We start from the raw sequence: 21,146 nt of genomic DNA on the forward strand, positions 1-21,146 counted from the left end.
TCTTAAATCAGATAAACTTTTATAGCTTACATTATCTTGGATATATATATATATAATATATTTATAGATGTTTTGTATAATAGCAGAAAAAAATCCTAAAACATGAAATTATCACATCACATTTCATAGACAAATATTCCATCAACAAGAATTAATCAAATAAAACGCCCATTTTTTAAGGTACACATATTGCTTCTTAATGACTGAGCAAAGACTGTATTATTTTTGTCTTAATAAATATTTCATACAAACAAATAATTAGTAATTTGTTGACTCGTTTAAACAAATGAATTCAAGACAAAGTTAGTCCACTTCTAAATAAATGAATCGGAAGAGGACCAATATGAAAGAAAAATGTTTTCCATATTGTTGAGTTTAATAATTATAGATTATCTATGATCATCTCAACGAGATTCATTTTCTCGCTTGAGCCGGTCCGGCGAGAAAAGCATCAAGTTGAGATGACCAATGATCATCTGTTTATCGCTATTTTACCTATGACGAAGTTGTCAATTTCATGCCAATTTCATTATCAATGGCACGTGGCCCCCTTAGTTTCTAGCGATAATTTTTATATCACTCGGCTCCGCTGAGATAGAAAAATTATCAGTCAGCAAGATCAAAGGAAAATTTCCTAAAATAGCGATGATTTTGATATATTTGTCTTATACATAGTCAACACATTTCAAAATATAAACAAGACATTAATGTTTTTCTCTCTGACAATTGACATATACATTTATTATACTTAAATAAGCTAGAATTTTTATAATGGCAAATTAAAACTTCTGTATTGAATTAATACACTTTTCAATATGTAATAACATTTAAATATTGCTTATTTAGTTATATGCTAATGTGATTTAAAGAAAACATCATTTAAGTTGCCTGTAGATGAGAAAAGCTTTGTGGATAGAAATATACCATGCACCATTTATGCTAAAGTTTATTAAATGGTAGATATTTTCCATCTTATGGAATATTTGATTTATAAACTCCTGGCATAAACATTTTCTGAGAAATCAGCACAAAAATGTAAAATAATTTATATATAAAACAACCCCTTAAATCCCAAGAACAATTTCCAATAAACTATATTTATTTTCAATGTAGACACATACCTAATGTAGCTATAAACTAAGAAAACATTTTTGACTTGGTTTATTTACTACTGTATTGTTTATTTAGTGTCTGTTTCAGACAGTCTAGTATATCAACTTTTTAAATCACTTTTTCATGTCCTGTGGGAGAGGCAATGGTGGCTGTTTCCTGCCCTCCTCCATTAATATTTCAATTTCGTCCACAGTTCTAGGAACACATGTCATAAGTTCCATTCCATCCTCAGTTATCGCTATATCATCTTCTATTCTTACCTGGGAAATCAATCATTAATACTATAAATAAGTTTAAATTATCTATCAGAAAATGTATCTTATACATGTCCAATTTCACCATATATACTATTGACAGGTTGTAAGCCTGATTTAAAATGCTTTTAAAATAAAATCAAATACAAAGTAATGCAAACTAAAAATGTTTTTGTATCTCGGCTACTCTGATTAAAATTTCATATGACACATTCTAGCTATTGTTGAAGGTTATATGCTTTTCCTTTACGTAGTATCTAAGAAATTTAATAACTTACCCCTCCAAAGCCTCGATAGCTGTCAATCTTTTCCCGTACTAAAAACTTAGCTTGTTCTGGATTATTCAAAGCTGCATCCAATAACTGGAATTATATTAATCAAATAACTATTTTATACTTGTCTATCCCAAATTCATGTATTTGGTTTTGATGTTATATACATATGTTATATTTGTTATTCTCGTGGGATTTTGTCTATGTGTGTTACATTTTAGTGTTATGTCGTTGTTCTCCTCTTATATTTAATGCGTTTCCCTCGGTTTTAGTTTGTTATCCCGATTTTGTTTTTTGTCCATGGATTTATGAGTTTTGAACAGCGGTATACTACTGTTGCCTTTATTTATGTTATTGAATGAATACGATGTAATACTGTTTATATTTAGGATACTCACAAGACAGTTAGAGTATTTTTGATTCCAAGTGTGAACTATGCATATTTGCAATGAAACTAATATAAGAATTGAATTGAAATATGAAACAGCCCCTGTAAAATATTTTGGTAGTAAAACTTTCAAGGACACTTGCTGAGGTAAATTAATAAGTTACAACATTACGCATCCTACTGCTGTCTTTTGGGTTTGTGTTGTATGCTTTCTGTCACATTAAGATATATTCCTTAATGTATATTTACCATTACCATCAAAATATATAAATAACTCACCACATCAATAAAATATATTCCAGGTTCAATGGTGAGAACCATTCTTTGTTCTAGAATTCGTACTGTTCTCAGGGAATTTAAACCTGCTTCTTTGCTTCTTTCTGTTCCCTGAAATAATAAGGATGATAGATTGGTATTTAATTTGTTTGCCAAAGACTTATGATTTCTTTGAAATTCACGAGGTCACTCTTACCATATTATGGATGGATGAATGACTGTTTAACATCAAGTGGCAATTGCAAGTTAAATGGATATTCAGGACGAGAACATTAATTAATGTGAAACCTGCTTTCTACTACATTTACACGGTAAGCCAGATTTACAATATGCTAGTACACAAGGTAACAGCATGCAGAAAGATGTCACCCTACTCTGATATGTTATTCTGACTCAGGGCTGACTAGTCTATGATCTTACTCAAAAATGCCACTTGCTTACTTGAGAAGCAGAAATACTATTTTGTTAGTCTTTGGTCTGATCCAGCTGGGGATCTAATTCATGAACTACCCCAGTCATGTCAAGTACTCTATGCTGTTAACCATTTTATGATATTTAGACTCATCTCACTGCAACAATATTCTTGTTGTGTTTGTTAGTTAAGTCACTTATCTCATCAATAAAGATTAGATCTTAACAAGATTTCTGAGAGTATTGCGTGGCAATACATAGTCCCCTACCGGATAAAATTAATTGTACTGGAACAAAATGCTAACTTGATCTATAACTTGTCATGGTGTAAACTATATAACAAATAGCAAGTCCATATCTTCAAGCATGACGAAAAAAAGTGCGGAAAACTGATAATTTAAGTGAATTTTCTAAGTCCAAGGACAATAACTCTGCAAAAAAAAAACATCAAACCAAAACAAAATTCAAACTTGGTCTGTAATTTGTCATGATAAAACTATATACCAATTATGACGAAAAAAAGTATGGTAGCTGATTATTTGAGTGAATTTTCTAAGTCCAAGAACCATAACTCATCACAAAATCATCAGACCGGAACAAAATTCAAATTTGATCTGTAACTTGTCATGATAAAACAATGTACCAATAATTAAATTAATATCTTCAAGAATGAAAAAAAAAAGTGCGGAAAACCGAATATTTGTGTCAATTTTCGAAGTCCAAGGACCATAACTCTGCACAAAATTATCAGACCGGAACAAAATTCGAACTTGATCTGTAAGTTGTCATGATAAAACAACATACCAAATATCAAATCAATATCTTCAAGCATGAAGAAAAAAAGTGTGGAAAACTGATTTGCCGGACTGACAGAAGGACAGACAGACCGACAGACGGAAAGACAGACAGACGGACGGAGTGCAAACCGATAGTCCCCTTCGACCTCGTTTGTAGGGGACTTATTAATATTCCTCAAAAAAGAATTGAATCCATACCTCTGGATATCCACCAACATCATGTGTATCTAGTCCCATAAAATGACCTAGACCATGTGACATGAACACTGCCCCAAGTCTGACTTTCATCATCTCATCAATATCTCCAGTAACAAGACCTAGTATCTTCAATTCTTCTAGGTGTGTTCTGTCTGCCAGTAAGTGCATGTCAACCCAACTAACACCTATGAAATAAAATATCAAATTTATAGATATCTGTATTGTTAAATAAATTCTATCTTATTTTTGATTATAGTTCTTCATCTATATCTATTTATTCATTATTTAGTCTGCCTGAATCTTTGTTTGTGTTCACAGAAGTACTTGTTAGTACAGTTCATTAGTTGCAAAGAAATATTGAGATTTTCCAGTCAAATTTATTAAATTCACATCTGTGACTCTATACAAAACAATAGGTGTTGACAATAAAGAAGCATCTACATGAAGTAAGAACGTGCTGAAAAAGATATAGGTCCTTGTATTTTTTTTTACTTATTTTGCAATTAAAGGCAATGTAATAAAACGAATAACTCATCTAAAAACTTGAAATTATGTGTCAGAAATCCAACTCAGAATGATGAAATATATAAAAAAATAAATGGAGAATGTGTCCCCATGGACACAGATGATGCCCCTGCTTGCATACAACATTATAAAGGGACATAACTCAAGAACAATAAAAGTGACGCTACCCAAATTTGTACTTGATCTGATTTTTGTGGTAATAAATATTGTGTATAGGTTTCATAATGTTTGGTTGGGGCAAAGTTACAGAACGGAAACTAAAAAAAATGCAATTTTTCGATTTTTAAAGGGGCATAACTCGATAATGATTTAAGTGACCCCACCAAAATTCACGCTTGATCTTTATTTTGTGGTAATAAGCATTGTGTACAAGTGTCATAACATTTGGTTGAGGCAACTTAAGTTAGAGAACGGAAACTAAAAATTATGCATTTTTTTCCATTTATAAAGGAGCATAACTCGAGAATGGTTAAAGTGACCCCACCAAAATTCAAACTTTATCTTTATGTTGTGGTAATAAGCATTGTTTATAAGTTTAATCACATTTGGTTGAGGCAAACTTAAGTTAGAGAACGGAAACTAAAATTTTTGTAATTTTTCCATTTATAAAGGAACATAACTCTGGAACGGTTAGAGTGACGCCATTAAAATGCAAACATGATCTGTGGTTTGTGGTAATAAGCATTGTGTATAAGTTTCAAATTTGCATTGAGTCAAACTTTAGTTAGAGAAAGGAAACTAAAAAATTTGTAATTTTTTCCATTTATAAAGGAGCATAACTCTAGAACGGTTATAGTGACGCTACCAAAATTAAAACTTGATAACTCCTTAAGGGGTCAACCGACAATTTTGGTCATGTTGACTTATTTGTAGATCTTACTTTGCTGAACATTATTGCTGTTTCCAGTTTATCTCTATCTATAATAATATTCAAGATAATAACCAAAAAAACAGCAAAATTTTCGTAAAATTACCAATTCAGGGGCCAGGTGAGCTAAAAAGCAATATTAAACTTGAATCTTTCGAAGGTATTTTGTTAATTTCTGAAAACATGAGAAATTCCTCCATTATAAGTAAATACGAGGGGAAAACAGTTCATCATCAACACCAGCTGCAATATATATTTAAATATTTTTTCATGATATATCAAAGTGAAAGTCTTTAACAAATAATGATAATGATATTTAATTAACCCATAGCGATAAGAATTTCAAACTTTTTCAAATATTCATAGCATTATCCTTAGTAAAAGAAATGATAATGAGGAAATGTTTATTCCTGATTTATGGGGGACTTGAGGAGAAACGGTACCTGGTTTTACAGCTGCCATTACTGCCCTACTAGATTTCAATACAGCTTCGTATATTCCCTTCTGTTTCTCTGTAAATTTTCCATTGGCTGGGAAGGAACATGTGATATCCGATGCGTAGCAATAATACTCACAGCCCATATCAAATAAACTGAAATGAAAATAATTACATAAATACATAACATTAATCATGTTAATTAGAAAGAATGTATTTTCATGAACACTGCTTCATATTTAATAAAAGTTAATACTCCAATCAGGTGTCCGTACATCCATTGGTCTGTCTGTTTGTTTTTCCAACAAATGTTTTCATCACACTTTCATAAAAAAGATTGACTTGATATGTTTTGGTCAGCAGGTCAACAGTGATGAGTTGTCAGTTGTTATGTGCAAGCACTTTTCAGATCTGTGAATACAAACTTTCTATTTTTGATCCAAAAATTGTATGTGGCGAATAAAAAAAAAGTATAAAAATAATGCAGCTTTTACCCAGTATTTAATTCCAAGCTGCAACAATTATTCTACAGGAAAAAAAGAATCTCATTATTATGAAATAATAATTATTTACAAATTCCTTAAAATTATAACAACTACCGTGTTTGTGGTATCAAATATAGCAACAAGATATGATTGTATCTTCTTTCCAACTTACCACATATCACCATCCTGTACCAGTTTACTGTTTGGTTCTCCTGCATGGCCATAATGTAATACTGCACCATTAGCTCCCCTGAAAAAATGAAAACAAATAAAATGGAAACAATACCTATAGGTTTATATATATATATATATCAGAATGTATTGGATGAGTTCGAAAATCAGTGCTGATCAATAATTTTTAAAAGAGTTATGTCACTTGGAAACATTTAATTTTATGGAAAATTGCATAGTTAGCGCTCTCATGCGTACAATTCTTGTCATATTTTTATGAAACTTGTATCATAGGTTTATATTAGCAATGTATTGGACAAATTCGAAAATCAGTGCCGATCAATAATTTTAAAGTGTTATGCCCCTGAGAAATATTAAGTATATGGAAAATTGCCTTACGAGTGCTAGTTCTTGCCTGATTTTTATGAAATTTATGCTGTAGGTTTATATCATTAAATGATCTTGAAGGGTTCAAAACCAGTGCTGAACCATTATTTTTTAAAGAGTTATGCCCCTTGAAAATATTGATTATATGGAAAATTGGAATGTTATCCCTCTCATGTGTTCAATTCTTGTCAGAATTTTATGAAACTTATATCATAGGTTTATATCAGCAATGTCTTACACTTTTGAAAAATAAGTTCTGATCAAATATACTTTACGATTTATGCCCATTGGAAATATTATTTAGAATGGAAATCAAATTGCATTTGCTCTGAAGGTTTCATTTCTCTTATTATAAAGATATTACTAAAAAGTATTAAAGAACACCAAAGCACTGCTTTTTTTTATTGATTGCCCTTGAACCTTGATAAAATATGTGCAACGCAGGAGACATTGGATCTCTAATTCTTTTATTTCTCTGAGGAGGTCATATTTTTTTATCACATGAAGAAGGGTTAATTTGAATAATTATATATGCCTGTTATCGAAACACTTGCCTCATACTCAAGCCTTCTATGTTTGAAGTTAAATACATCTTTCAGACTCTGTTCAATTTAAGAATTGTCCCACTGACATTCTCATTGGAGAGTGTTTATGGACAGGATTACATCACTATACTTTTTTCAAATGTCAAAATGTGCAACAACTGTGAGAAATATGGGTGGCAATAATTCTATTTTTCTAATTTACTAGTAGTAAAGGAACTTGGAAATAGAACTTCTGTAAATTGTATTGTACTATAAAATAGCATTGGTTTCTTGAATGTAGAAAATAGAGTCAAACAACCAAGACCATGTACATACAATATTTTATAACAAAAATCCTTACTACATGCAAGGCAATATTACTAAGATCAAAGATTGTCATAATTATTCAACAAGATCTAATGATTATAATTTTTTTATCACACCTATAAAATGGCAACAGACTTTAACAATTTATTATAATGCTATAAAGGATTGGACTTTTGCACCATTAATAACCTTGAATCGTATAAATCTGGTGTTAAAGATTATTTGTCAAAAAAGGAAAGCAAGCAACGATTTTAATAGCAAACCTTTATATTATTGATTAGCTTTTATATTCTAGTCATTGTCATCGTAAATTTTCAATTTTAGCATAATAAGTAAAAAGCCTGCAAAAATCATGATTTCTTATAACTATATTTAATATTTTTAAGAATGTAACATGAATGGACCCTATTGGAAATAAGCCGTATGGCTTTCATGGGCAATCCTGATTAGGTATCACCAATTGTTACAAAGATTTTATTATTGTAGTATGTTTACATGTCTGCTATTGTTTAATACTACTCTTGTCATGGCGTTGTCAGTTTGTTTTAGATTTATGAGTTTGACTGTCCCTTTGGTATCTTTCGTCCCTCTTTTGTAATGTTTAATGTTGATATTTGATAAAACAATCTATCTATCTATTTACAGAAAATATGTATTTCATTGAACCTTTAAATTTGTGATTTACCTAGACAGGGGAAATCCATGAAATTTGATATCCAACGAATAATAATGAATCGACAGTCCTCTAAAAATCTATATCATTTCTGGGTATGTATTTTAAATGAAAACTTAGTCTTCATGCATATTTAATTGTGCATAGTACTTACGATCCACAAACACAAGCATATGCCCCATTTCTTGTCCCACCAGTGAAATACCAATAATGTTAAAACAGACTGAAAGGAAAACAGTGGAAAATCAATACTTACGTCCCACAAATACAAATGTAAGCTTCACCTCTCATTCCACCAGTAAAATAACAGTAATGCTTGAATAAACTGAAATCAGAATTTAAATCAAATAACAGACAAATTTCTACATTAGACAATACATGTACAATACGTTTTGCAACTTTTGTATTTAATATTGAAATTGTTTTCTTGACAAATATCATAATACACACATTTACAAACATTGTTTTGTAAATATGATATCTGAGCATATATCATTCATACACTGCTTTAGATGGATTAAAAGAACCTAGCTCAAAAACGTTATCTCTTCTGCGTTGCGGTAAGTCACATAATCATGTCATTGAGGAAGCGTCGTTTAGGATGGTAAAATGAGCAAGGGAAACACATGAATTGTAAGTGATTTCTTAAATGGATATATTTTTTTGCGAACTGTGGGAGAAAATCTTGAAGATGGAAGTTTTTAACAACCTCGACTGGCTATACTGCCCTTGCAAGGTTGGAGAAAATCAAATAGGAAACATTAAAAAGAACAGTTGTAGTGTAGTTTCTCTACATTGGTATGTAAGAAAATATTATTTTGCTAAAGAATGGTAAATCATAGCTATGACAGTCATGATTCATTCAACTGTACATCAATAAATATATATTAAAACAAAAATAAAAAAATATAAAAGTTTTTCACATAGAAAAGACAATAGGAATCAAATCACGAATGTGTATTTGTTCAAATTTGGAGAAATAACTTCCCTTTTGGCAATTGTCTGTGTTGTATTAGAGCATCGTTGAAACTTAAAAATAGTTGATAAATTTTACACAATATAACATTTCAGGGTAAGATAAATATATTTAAGTGTAATGTAGAATATCAACTGCAACTTACGCAAATATGAATGTTATATGAAGATATTGTCGAAAGAGCCAACAATAACCAAATGCATAATAGATATATTAGGACAGTAACAGTTATTTCTCTTTGAGTATTTGGATTTTAGTTACCTTTTATCAAATTTATTAGACACAAATACAACTTCTTCATATATATTGTTTTTTTGTCTCACTGCTCATCATTTAATCAGTAAACATGTGATAATTTTGATACTGACAGTGAAGTGAAATAACATTATATATACATAGAAGCTGTATATCGGTAGAACACCTGAATGAATTAGCCAATAGACCCGTTTTTAATGGTTATTTCAGTTATAAAATATTTTAAATTCATATCCCTACCTTTCCATCTGGTATTCGTACACTCCTGGTCGGATTGATTTCATTATCTGTAACAAAAAAATAATTACAAAGGTTTTTAATTTAAAAACACATGTTTGTTAAACATTAATGAGACAACAACTACAAAAAACATGTATTTACTTGGGAACAGCCATGAAATCTTAACATTTAATTACTCTGGAGTAAACAAAATGATAATAATGAGATACTGAACGGGGTTGGGTAGTGAAAGAAGGGCAAAACAGCATGGATAAAAGAATAGGACTATAAAAAAACACAATAGTCAGGACACAATATGAACTCCACTGAAAAACCAGGAATTAACTTGAATGATCCACAAATTTTGTAATCTAACAGATCCAATAGTGTTCATCACGTACCTCTTTATGAGCATCACTGCTTATCTTATTGGAATATCTGATAGCATCTAATTCTTTGTCTGACTTGAACACTCTACTGAAAAATAAATTCCAATACATTTGGCAACTACATATTTACTTCCCTTGCCTTAAAAGTCAGGCTTCAGTGTTAGTACATAGATGAGTAACTGCTGATTCAAATCTAATACTGTTGATTCATTTTTTTTGTGGTTACCAATTTTCTTGGATTAAGAAAACATGGATATTTGTTTTAATGGTTTTACAAAGGTCTGCATACAAGTATATGGATAAGTTTGTACTTTGTGAAACATTTAAATATGTGATTCACCTGTACCATGAAAATTGGTATCCAACAAATAATAACGAACTACACTAGCTGACAAGAATTTAGTAAACGAGGGTGAGGTATTGTGTATATAGATGTACATTTATTGTAGTATTAATTGTGATATGTATGTTATACTGGCAATTTAAGTTCAACTTATTACAAAATTTTAGAAATATAAATGTGAACACCTCCAATACTCTGTAAAAATAATTTTCTTTAATTCATATCAATTACAGGAACTTCTTTGCTTTTTTTCTGCTATCCATCAATATCATGGGATGTAACTCCCAGAAAAAAGGACATTGTAATTTTGAATATTACATTAAAAAAATTGTAAAAAATGTTATTTAAAAGTTGTGTTCAGGTAACAGGGAACTTTGAGTATCTTTATTCATATACTTACCACAGGTAACAGGGAATTTTGAGTATCTTTATTCATATACTTACCACAGGTAACATGGAACTTTGAGTTTCTTTATTCATATACTTACCATTCCATGATTTCTGGATGAAGAATTGTATTATCTACTTTAAATCTAAAATATTGAAATATTTCATTTAATAATTTTCATAAAAATACAAAAGCACAATGGATGCACTAGTCAAGTTGCTATCTTTATGAATTTGCAGAAAAGTAATGAGTTTTTGCAGTTTTGAAGATGAATACTGTATAGTCTGCTAAAAACGAATGCCATATGACTGAATTGTGTATAAGTCGGTACCCCTCTCTGGAATCTGAATTTTACTCTAAAACTTCTGACTTATACACGAGTTCCTACGTCATTAACTAGTATTGTATACTTGGCCTTTGACCAAGTCAACAAAAATTAAAAAGGTTTTTTTCTTCTCCAATAGGTATTACTTCCAAAGATTGCTCAAAAGATAACCTTTCAAACCAGATCAATTTCTTTAAAATAAAAGAGTAAACTTTAACTTCCAAATCAAAACATGAATATCAAAACAAATAATTTCCACTGAGCTATCATTTCAATATTTCACAAAAAATAAAGAAAAGAAACTTACATTTAAATACCATGACTTTAAAAGTATATTAAAAACAATCAGAAATACACTTACTGACTGTTTCCATCAAATGATGCTTCTCTGCTATAGTTACCACTGTCTGTGTTCAGTCCTTTCTGTAAAATGATACTTCACATTTATCTTCCATTTGGTAAAGTTTATAATTAGATATCATTTTTATATTATCATCCTGAAATGAATGAACTGTATCGGATTGAAATTGACCTTATGGAATTGAATATCAATACATCTGTTAACTTATTCAGGGTTGAAAAAATCACTACGAAAAGTCTGTAACTGTTTTATGCCCCCGCTTGCAAATCATATTTAGTTATAAGGGGACATAAATTAAGAACGGTAAAAGTGATGCTACCCCTGCAAATTTGTACTAAGTTTTGTTGTAATAAGTATTGTGTATGAGTTTCATAACAAGGTTGAGGGATGTACATGTATCGTGCACTTGCATAAGGTCGATTTCTATCCGACGCAGCTCAAATGTATTCAGTTATATGTCTTTAACCAAATTTAAACTGTTCAATTTGATAAGGTATTTCAATAAAGAGTAAAATCACAGTGTCAGATTATTAAAAGTATACACCAACTTACCAATGTCAACAAAACTGCTGGGTTTCTTCCTTTCAATACTGACGAGATCTGAAATAAAACAGCAATAAAAAAATTTAAAGAATTTAAAGGAAAGAAGATACAAAGGAGCAAAAAAGGTCACTACAAAGATAAAACATGACAGACAAAGCCATACCTAAAAGGTAAAAGACAAACCTCAGTCTACAAAATTGTACACAGGTATAAAGCAATTTCGCCATTTTCCAAACAAAGGAACTTTTTTTTTAAAACAAATTTTCAAAAGATGGTAAAAATTTAGCCACAATCCTTGAAACTTCTAGAAAGTTTAAACACTTATTGTAGTTCAACTTTAAGATTATTTTTTAATTTTATATTTCTAAATAATGTAGATTAATTTATTTTCGTGGGTATCATTTTTTGTGGATTTAGGAAAAATACATTTTCGTGGATACTTGATTTTGTGGTTATATCAAATAAGCAAACCAGCCATTTGGGACTTGGATACATTTTTTTTTAAATTTTCATAAGAAAATGATTATATGAAGTTTTTGTCCGAAGAAAATTATTTATATTTTTTTCAAATTTTGAATACTTGATTTTGTGGTTATACCAAAAATGCAACCAAGACATTTGGAACTTGGATACCTTTTTTTTTTTTAAATTTTCATAAGAAAATGATGATAAGAAGTTTTTGTCCGAAGAAAATTATTTATATTTTTTTCAAATTTTGGATACTTGATTTTATGGTTATACCAAAAATGCAACCAAGACATTTGGGTCTTGGATACATTAAAAAAAAAGATTCACAAGAAAATGATTATATGAAGTTTTTGTCCGAATAAAATTATTTATATTTTTTCAAATTTTGATGTTCACTTTGTATATTTTTGTCCTATTAGATTAGTTTCACAAAACGAAAGACTACTTTTCCATAATGAATGTTGTAAGAACACAAATTAACAATTCCCCCTCAAAAGCTGCAGAATAAAAGACAATTGTATAAAAACGTACATCTGATGACCAATGAGCTTCATTTACACCATAACTCTCTTTGAAGTCTTCACATGAAAGTAACCTGAAAAAACAGTTATATTTTGTTTATTGTAAAACTTCTAACAACATCTACCTTAAGTTATACATTGTTTCATTTTGTTTTTAGATACATCCATCCAAAAATAACATGATTATCATTAAGAGTTTGTCATCATTTTCAATTCATGCTGATGTTTTTCATAGTTTGATTGACAGTTGTGGAAGCCAGAGAAAATGTTCCTACATTTTGTCGTCGGCAGTGTTGAGACCAGTGGCATCAATATTTAGGTTCAGTCTATGGATTTTTAGATAACAATGACTTTGTTTAACCATCATAGGTTCTACAAAACTAGATCAAAGTTTCTTAATAATCAAAAGACCGTGTGAAAATCAATATTTTGAAAATAATTTTTTTCTTAAATTTCCGTACTGTACTGATAAAACTTTTTTTTCTTTCGTATTTCTATTTTTTACTGATTATTCTCAACTTTGTCAAACCTTCATTGAATTTTATGAAACTTGAGCAGAATCATTTTTATGATAAAGAGATAACAGATAAAACAAACTTTGAAAATATATTGATCTATCTAACTGATAATGGATGCAGTTAGGTCAAGAGTTAAATTTTTCAGACATCAACGACTTTATCAAAACTTTGAAAGAAGTTTCTTCATCATCAAGAAATAGAATCTGAAGAAAAAGTTTGATTTTTTTTATTATTCCATATCTGACTGATAAATGACTGAATGAATTTAGTTTCTGGCAGTCAACATTCCACTTTTAATACTGAAAGAAGCCATTGCAGACAAGAAACAGGGTTCTGTGGAATCCTTAATGAATTTTCTTTCATTTTTCTTATTATAAAAGATCATAATAGGACAATATAAAAGTCATCATAGATTATTCTTTGAACAGATTTAATTTGGATTATAAAAGTATATCCTCTAGTGCAGGACTATTTTGGACAAGAACTTAAATGTTTTTCATGATGCCTCTAATCTGCAGATTTAAATGATCTATTTTAGAGTTATAGTAAATTGAGCAAAATGGAGAAATTATGCAAAATCTAGGCTGACACAAATATGACTATGAAATTGTATATATAGAACGATCTTTGTTTAAAAAGATCTTCTCATGGAAATTTTTTTTATGTTAATCTACTTACAGCATGAAAATATTCTAAGCATCACATCAGCCCTATTTTAAATTTAGTTAAAGTTCCTACAAGAAGCCTATTTTTTATGTTTTCACACACAAGCAATGTCATGAATCCTTAATTGGTATTGACATTTCATTGAAGAACTTTATACAATAAGTTCTCTTTTGTAAATATCTTACTTTCCCATCCAGACAGCATAGTCTTCTGGAAGTTTGGGAGGAAACAATATTGTGTTTCCTGTATCTACCTCAATGGCACCATAAAAATCTGGTTCTTCCACTCCAAAAGCCCATTGGAAATAGGATTCCTAGAACATAGAACATCTATATAATTATACCACTCACAAAAAAAGTGACATTTTTCACCTTCTGCTTTAAGGAAATTATAGGTCTATACATGTATCATGGTAATACTTAGATATTATTTATAATGGATGTGTCATTTTCAACAAGTTAAGAAAGGCACAGTTTACATGTCAAGCGTTATGCTTTATTTTTAAAGAAAATAACACATACTATTATTTCTCTGAATACTTTTTTCACAGATATAATTAAAATAATACGAGCATGTAATCAGTTTAATACATATGTGACTCCTGAAATTAATATAAAGTAACAAATTTCAAGTGAAGAATTATTTAATCCAAGCTTACTTTCTCATGCACATAACTGAATATGTTATTAAGATGATATTCCTATTACTGTAGATTCATTTATTTTCATGGAAATGACTTGATGTACAGTATGTCATGTGTGTGTTTACTTCCTGTCCTAGTGTAAACAGGGATTTTCAGATATAGTATACTGTTACCTGTCTAAATAAAGGTTCATGGTCAGAACAATATCTAGTCTGTGAATCTCCACCCTGCAACAATACAATGGCACCACTCGGAACTTTTCCCTTTAACTTTTCACATAACCTTTGTCGGTTCTCTTGAAATAACTCTGCTGGAACAGTGAGTGTATGTGGACCTCTGGTGAATGCTGGTCTGAAATGAAAAGTATATACATAAAAACAAAACAGTATTTAAAAAATCAGCTTATAGATAATTTAAGACTTTCATTTTTTATAATAAAAAAAAGTGCAGTTGGAAATTTTTCACGCCTTAGCATCCAATGAATACATAAGGTAAATGCATTTTGTGTTTAAAAAAGATAAAATCGTGATTGCAGTTGATGGATATATTTTTTTGTTCCTGCTAAAGGTGTTAAAATATACTCTGTTGGGCAAAATCTTTGAGATGCCCTTCTCAGGTCATGCAGGTAAGAAATAATATTGTATTGGATTGTATTGATTGTTTTGGACAATAGAAGGACATTAAATATCTACACAATAATAGGTGATTTAACTATAATAAAGTGAACTGTGAGTTTCAAATCTAATTCAGCATGTTGAAATGTTTGTTATTTTACTACCATCTGCACTGTATCTTTCTGAAACACATTCAGCATTAAACTTTTATATGTCTTGTGGATATGTCATAAAACTTTTCCAACTGCACAGGTTTGTCTGCACTGAGAGTCATTCTTAAGGTGTAAAAACAACATTTGTTTTCTATTTGGTATGATGAACCTTAACATGCTTAAGATAATATGTATATAAGAGCATATAAGAAAAAAATGGATATTGATCTAATTACTCAAATATTAAAAGCAACATAGTAAAAGAGGAATTATATAATCCTGTTGACATTTACTCCCAGGTATTTATAAACTGCTACATAAACAGATAGAATGCATGGAAGACACGGTTTTGGTTTTAGAGTCGTAATGTACAAAATACTTTGTCCTGAACAAAACTTTTTTTAATGTTTTTTTTATCATACCAAAAAAAAAAAAAAAATCTTTATCCACAGTAAAAGCAATCTTTTTAATTTTACCCCTCTACCCCTAAGGAGCAAAGCCCCATTTTTTCATATCTTTCTTAGATTCCCCTCAGGGATATTATCGCCATATTTTTTTTTTTTTACTTTTCATCATGCATGTTAGCCCAAATAATCTTGCAAGACGTCATAATTATTTGGACTACATGCATATAAAAAAAAAAAAAAAAAAAAAAAATCTACTACTGGTATTTTGTTATCAGACTTTTTATTTTTCCACATTTGCGCAGAAAATATCTTTTTTTCTTCCGGTCTCGTTTGTCATGAGATTTTGGGTAAAATATATATTCATCAGTGAAAAATATATGAAGGAGCACTTTAACATTTCATGTTTAATAATTCTAAAAAAACGTTACCTGATGATAGCGTTTCTTTGTTTACATTAAGAATGACGTCATAACTAAAATGACGTCACAACTAAAATTCCTTACAAGACGACCAAAGTCGGAAACGTTACGGTATTTCCGTTTCTTTTTTAACAGATTTTGAAGCTAAAATATGTTTGAATTAAAAAGAAAAATTCATACAGACTTCGTCCCCTTTCACAGGTAATGCATGCATCATATTATAGGAAGGAGCAGAATAACAATTTCATTTCAAATATTCTTTGATATGGAAAAAAACGTTACCTGATGATAGCGTTTCTATGTTTACATTGAAAATGACGTCACAACTAAAATCCCTAATGACATGACCATCATCGGAAACATTGCGGTATTTCCGTTTCTTTTTGAACAGATTTTGAAGTTAAAATATGTTTGAATTATAAGAAATAATGTTTACCGACGTTGTCCTCTTTCACAGGTAACACCAACCTCATATTATGAATTATTTATTATTATTTTATTATAGGGCCGGATCAACTTGGGGCCGGATTGACGTTGGACGGATCGACTTGGGACGAATTGACTTTTGGGACAGATCGGTTTGGGGATGAAACGACCTGATACCCCCTCACGTTTATACATGAATAATATTTATGAAATTCCCTAGTATATTGTATTGACTCTTGTAGAGAACTTACACTTCGGTAATTTTTTCTTAGGAATAAATACGCTAAGGAAATTATTATCATTTCAATAAAATAAAAATTATTTTCTTACTGATCTCGAGAAGCTGCCATTTCACTTTTCTAATGATGAACACAAGACAACTTTATAAGCATCTGAAAACCAACAAAAAAATTCACTCAAACACACTCACTCTTATCACATCTTTTCATTTGACCTATGATATGATTAAGATGAACCTATAACTTTTTAGAAACACTTATTTGGTTATCTTTAATCTTAAAAATTATGAATGCAGTGTAAAACTTTTGTTTTTGTTTATACAATGTATGTTTGATATATTCACTTTTTTGTATTATTACAAACCTTTTTAGGGATTTGACTAAAAGAAAAATCAAGACATCTTTCTAATTGTAAAAATTATCGATACCCTCTTCTTATAAATGTACATATTAAATAAAATATTGTATTTCTTATAACATTTTTTATATAAAGATATTCAAAATCTTGTCTTCAACATAAAAGTTATGATGTTATTTAGTTATTAAAATATGTAATGATTTCATGAACATAGATAAACCCATAAATTCGCTATTTATTTTATAAACAAACCATCAAAGTAATTACAATATAAATTCAAAGTACAATAAATTGAAAACAATAATAAAATACTACAAACAATTCCAATTAAATATCAAATAATAACAATAATAATTAATGCCAGATTAAACCTTTGAATTAAAATATTAGTAACTTATAAACTTTATTTATTTTTTCAAAATAAAATTAAAAGAAAATAATTTTAAATATAAATCATTTTTAAAACCAAGAGACTCACCTAGAACATCAAGAAACTCGCTATTAATTTTATAGCGGCTTGATCAGTTATATACTAATTTCTGAACTTCTAGTAACCTTTAACTGACTGCAGCAAAGAGGATTACAAAAAATAAACAGGATAACAAAAACAAAACAGGATAACGGAAGAATTTATAAGTTATTAACAAAAATTAGAATGCATAAATATAGCTATGGTCCAAAACCAGGCCAAAACTACAAGTTACCTAAAAATAATTTTTCTTTAATTTCTTATTTCAAAATTGCCAAATTATGTTTCAAATATATTTATTTACATTTTCCTAACTATAATACAAAACATTATACAACTTAAAAATAACGATGAAATATTAAGATGAGCCTATAACATTTTAGAAACACTTATTTGGTTATCTTTAATCTTAAAAATTATGAATGCAGTGTAAAACTTATTATTTTGTTTAGACAGTGTATATTTGATATATTCACTTTTTGGTATTATAACAAACCTTTTTAGGGATTTGACTAAAAGAAAAATCATCTTTCTGATTGTAAAAATTATCGATACATAAAGGCAACAGTAGTATACCGCTGTTCGAAATTCATTACTCGATTGAGAAAAAAACAAATCCGGGTTACAAACTAAAACTGAGGGAAACAAATCAAATATAAGAGGAGAACTACGACGATACATTTTTCTTATAAATGTACATATAAAATAAAATATTGTATTTCTTTTAACTTTTTTTATATAAAGATATTTAAAATCTTGTCTTCAACATAAAAGTTATGACGGTATTTAGTTTATTATTAAAATATTTAGTGATTTCATTCACATAGCTAAACAAAACAGGATAACGGAAGAATTTATATAAGTTATTAACAAAAAATAGAATGCATAAATATAGTTATGGTCCAAAACCAGGCCAAAACTACACGTTACCTAAAATTATTTCTTAATTTCTTATTTACATTTTCCTAACTATAATACAAAACAATAAACAACTTAAAAATAACATTATAAACATTAATTTAGATCTTAATTAAAAGTAACCATGGTACTAGTTTGTGCCTTATAGCTTGACACAAATAAAGATGCTGACGTACGATGACAGCTGTCCAAACTTTATGACATTTTCATAGTTGAACTTTGCTAGACATATTACCGGAGGTAAATTTGAAAAATCCTGCTTTTAAAATTGAAGGAGAAAAGTTTTAAAGTATAGAAAAGTTAAACAATAATTGCATATAACATATTGTTGACAGTAGATCCTACATACATTATAATTAATAAACTGTATGAAATTAAATAAACTGCATTTTGCTATTACAATATGTGTCCTTTTAATTTTTGATTATACATATATTTAGTCCTAGTCCTTACAATTGTTCAATACCTAAAATAAAAATATTATGATTTTTTTATCAGTTGTTGTGTGAGTTAATTCGTGCCATCGGCTCACTGATTTTTCGGCAATATCAAAGAAAAACTGACACGTGCCTTAACATTTTTTAATTCTCATTTATCCGTGGTTCTTTTTTTTATATAAAATTTGGAATTTTTGCATTAAAGATGCAATCTCTACCATAATATATAAACAATGTTCATGTAACAGCACCCGTTTTAGTCCTTAGTGGCATATGATAAGCCTTTAGTGCACTATGAAGTCCTTAGCAGTGTTTAAACGTACCGTGTTTAAAAAGGATACATGAAATACCAGATGTAATTATGAAATTGTTTAAAACTGATTTATGCCAAACAGATTTTACGCCGATTAGCATATTGATCACTATCTTGTGAGAAGACTTTAGTTTGATATTTTAAAGTTTTAGTCATTATTTTTCAATTAAAAGGGGGTGCCGGTCAAAATTTGGATATTTTCCAATCTAAATCGTTTAAACTTAACTTATATAAGTTTATTTGTTATAAAATGGAATTCCGAAATTTTGCAGGGATTATATAAAAAAGAAGATGTAGTATGATTGCCAATGAGACAACTATCCACAAAAGACCAATATGACAGACATTAACAACTATAGGCTTCCAGTGGTTTTTGGAGAGCTTTGAGTTCAAAGTTGAAACTTTGACTTCTGCATTTGGATAAAAACCGCATTTTTTTTTACGTGTGCATGTAAATCAAATTTCTTGGTAGAGGGGTCTAAATACAGCACAAACAACATTTTCCAAAAAACCAAAAAAGTGAAAAAGTATATTTTTACAAAACGCATTTGACTAACAGGTCGAACACCGGATGTTCTTAAACCCTGCTGACTGCAATATATATATATATCTTCATGCCTTATATATCATGTACTGCAGTACGCCGCTAGATTAAAACTGACGTGGAAAGGTAACACACGGCCAGCGAAAGCTCTTTTTTTTGAAAGCCCAGGTGGTCGTGTGGTCTAGCGGGACGGCTGCAGTGCAGGCGATTTGGTGTCACGATATCACAGTAGCATGGGTTCGAATCTCGGCGAGGGAAGAACCAAAAATTTGCGAAAGCAAATTTACAGATCTAACATTGTTGGGTTGATGTTTAGACGATATATATATATATATATATATATATATATTAAAAATTAAATACACAAAAAGAGTTTTAAAAGCAGCATTGTCTAGCGCTTTCATCCATCTTGGGACTTTTCAAGACTATGAACGTCGTTATGGGGAACACATTAGTATTATGACGTAACGTCATTGTTCGTAACATATTAGTAGTATGACGCGACGTTATTGTTCATGTAACTACTAAGCATTAAGCTTGGCGTCAAACACTTTTATGAATTTTCTCTCTAGTTCTTTACGGTATTCTTCTGTGTTCCCCATAACGACGTTCATAGTCTTGAAAAGTCCCAAGATGGATGAAAGCGCTAGACAAAGCTGCTTTTAAAACTCTTTTTGTGTATTTAATTTTTAATATATAATTCTGTACACTGCTTGAAAAGAAACTTTTTTTGTATATATATGTAGGACTCTAAAGTGCGATGGGGATGCTAAAGTACGATGGTCACGCTAAAGTGCGATGGTCTACGCCAAAGTACGATGGTTCTATACGCTAAAGTGCGATGGTCCGCGAAATTATAGACGTAATAAACGTACTTGGATTATGACGTGAACAGTCGTTTATAAAAAAGAAAATGAACATGCATGCCGAAAAATAAATGTAGAATATTTGATTAAAAACTTTAAACAAAACGTCCATGCCTTACTTAATTCAAATCAAACCGTGCTTTGTCGGTCCCTGTTAAAATATTGTCGATTTTATTAAAAATTAAAGTCGGTAAAATAAAAGTACATGTTTTCATGCGTAAATCATAAATTGTCCGCTGAAACATTATTTTGTACATTGTAGGA

At 29.8% G+C, this 21,146-nt stretch overlaps 1 protein-coding gene across 1 annotated transcript; it reads right to left on the reverse strand.

The window, feature by feature from the left end:
* Nucleotides 1–1,147: 1,147 nt before the first annotated feature.
* Nucleotides 1,148–17,132, reverse strand: LOC139522977 (xaa-Pro dipeptidase-like). Its single transcript, XM_071316671.1, has 16 exons — nucleotides 17,069–17,132; nucleotides 14,894–15,071; nucleotides 14,263–14,390; nucleotides 12,904–12,967; nucleotides 11,914–11,961; nucleotides 11,362–11,423; nucleotides 10,776–10,820; nucleotides 9,957–10,032; nucleotides 9,577–9,623; nucleotides 8,362–8,430; nucleotides 6,196–6,273; nucleotides 5,546–5,694; nucleotides 3,710–3,894; nucleotides 2,307–2,414; nucleotides 1,646–1,729; nucleotides 1,148–1,373 (listed from the first exon to the last, which is right to left on the reverse strand). Exons 1-16 carry the CDS (start codon nucleotides 17,086–17,088, stop codon nucleotides 1,227–1,229), a joined length of 1,488 nt encoding a protein of 495 aa, XP_071172772.1. The 5' UTR covers nucleotides 17,089–17,132; the 3' UTR covers nucleotides 1,148–1,226.
* Between the last annotated feature and the right edge of the window lie 4,014 nt (nucleotides 17,133–21,146).

The sequence above is a fragment of the Mytilus edulis genome, chromosome 5 (genome assembly GCF_963676685.1).
Source record: "Mytilus edulis chromosome 5, xbMytEdul2.2, whole genome shotgun sequence".
NCBI classification, from domain to species: domain Eukaryota; kingdom Metazoa; phylum Mollusca; class Bivalvia; order Mytilida; family Mytilidae; genus Mytilus; species Mytilus edulis.

What these genes read in the sequence shown, in the direction of transcription:
- LOC139522977 (XM_071316671.1), bottom strand. Translation starts at nt 17,088, where the DNA reads ATGGCAGCTTCTCGAGATCA. An exon ending in TACGAATACCAGATGGAAAG is followed by an intron (nt 8,431 to 9,576) that starts GTAGGGATATGA and finishes TTCTGATTTCAG; the next exon opens with TTTATTCAAGCATTACTGTT. An exon ending in GAATATATTTTATTGATGTG is followed by an intron (nt 1,730 to 2,306) that starts GTGAGTTATTTA and finishes ATATAATTCCAG; the next exon opens with TTATTGGATGCAGCTTTGAA.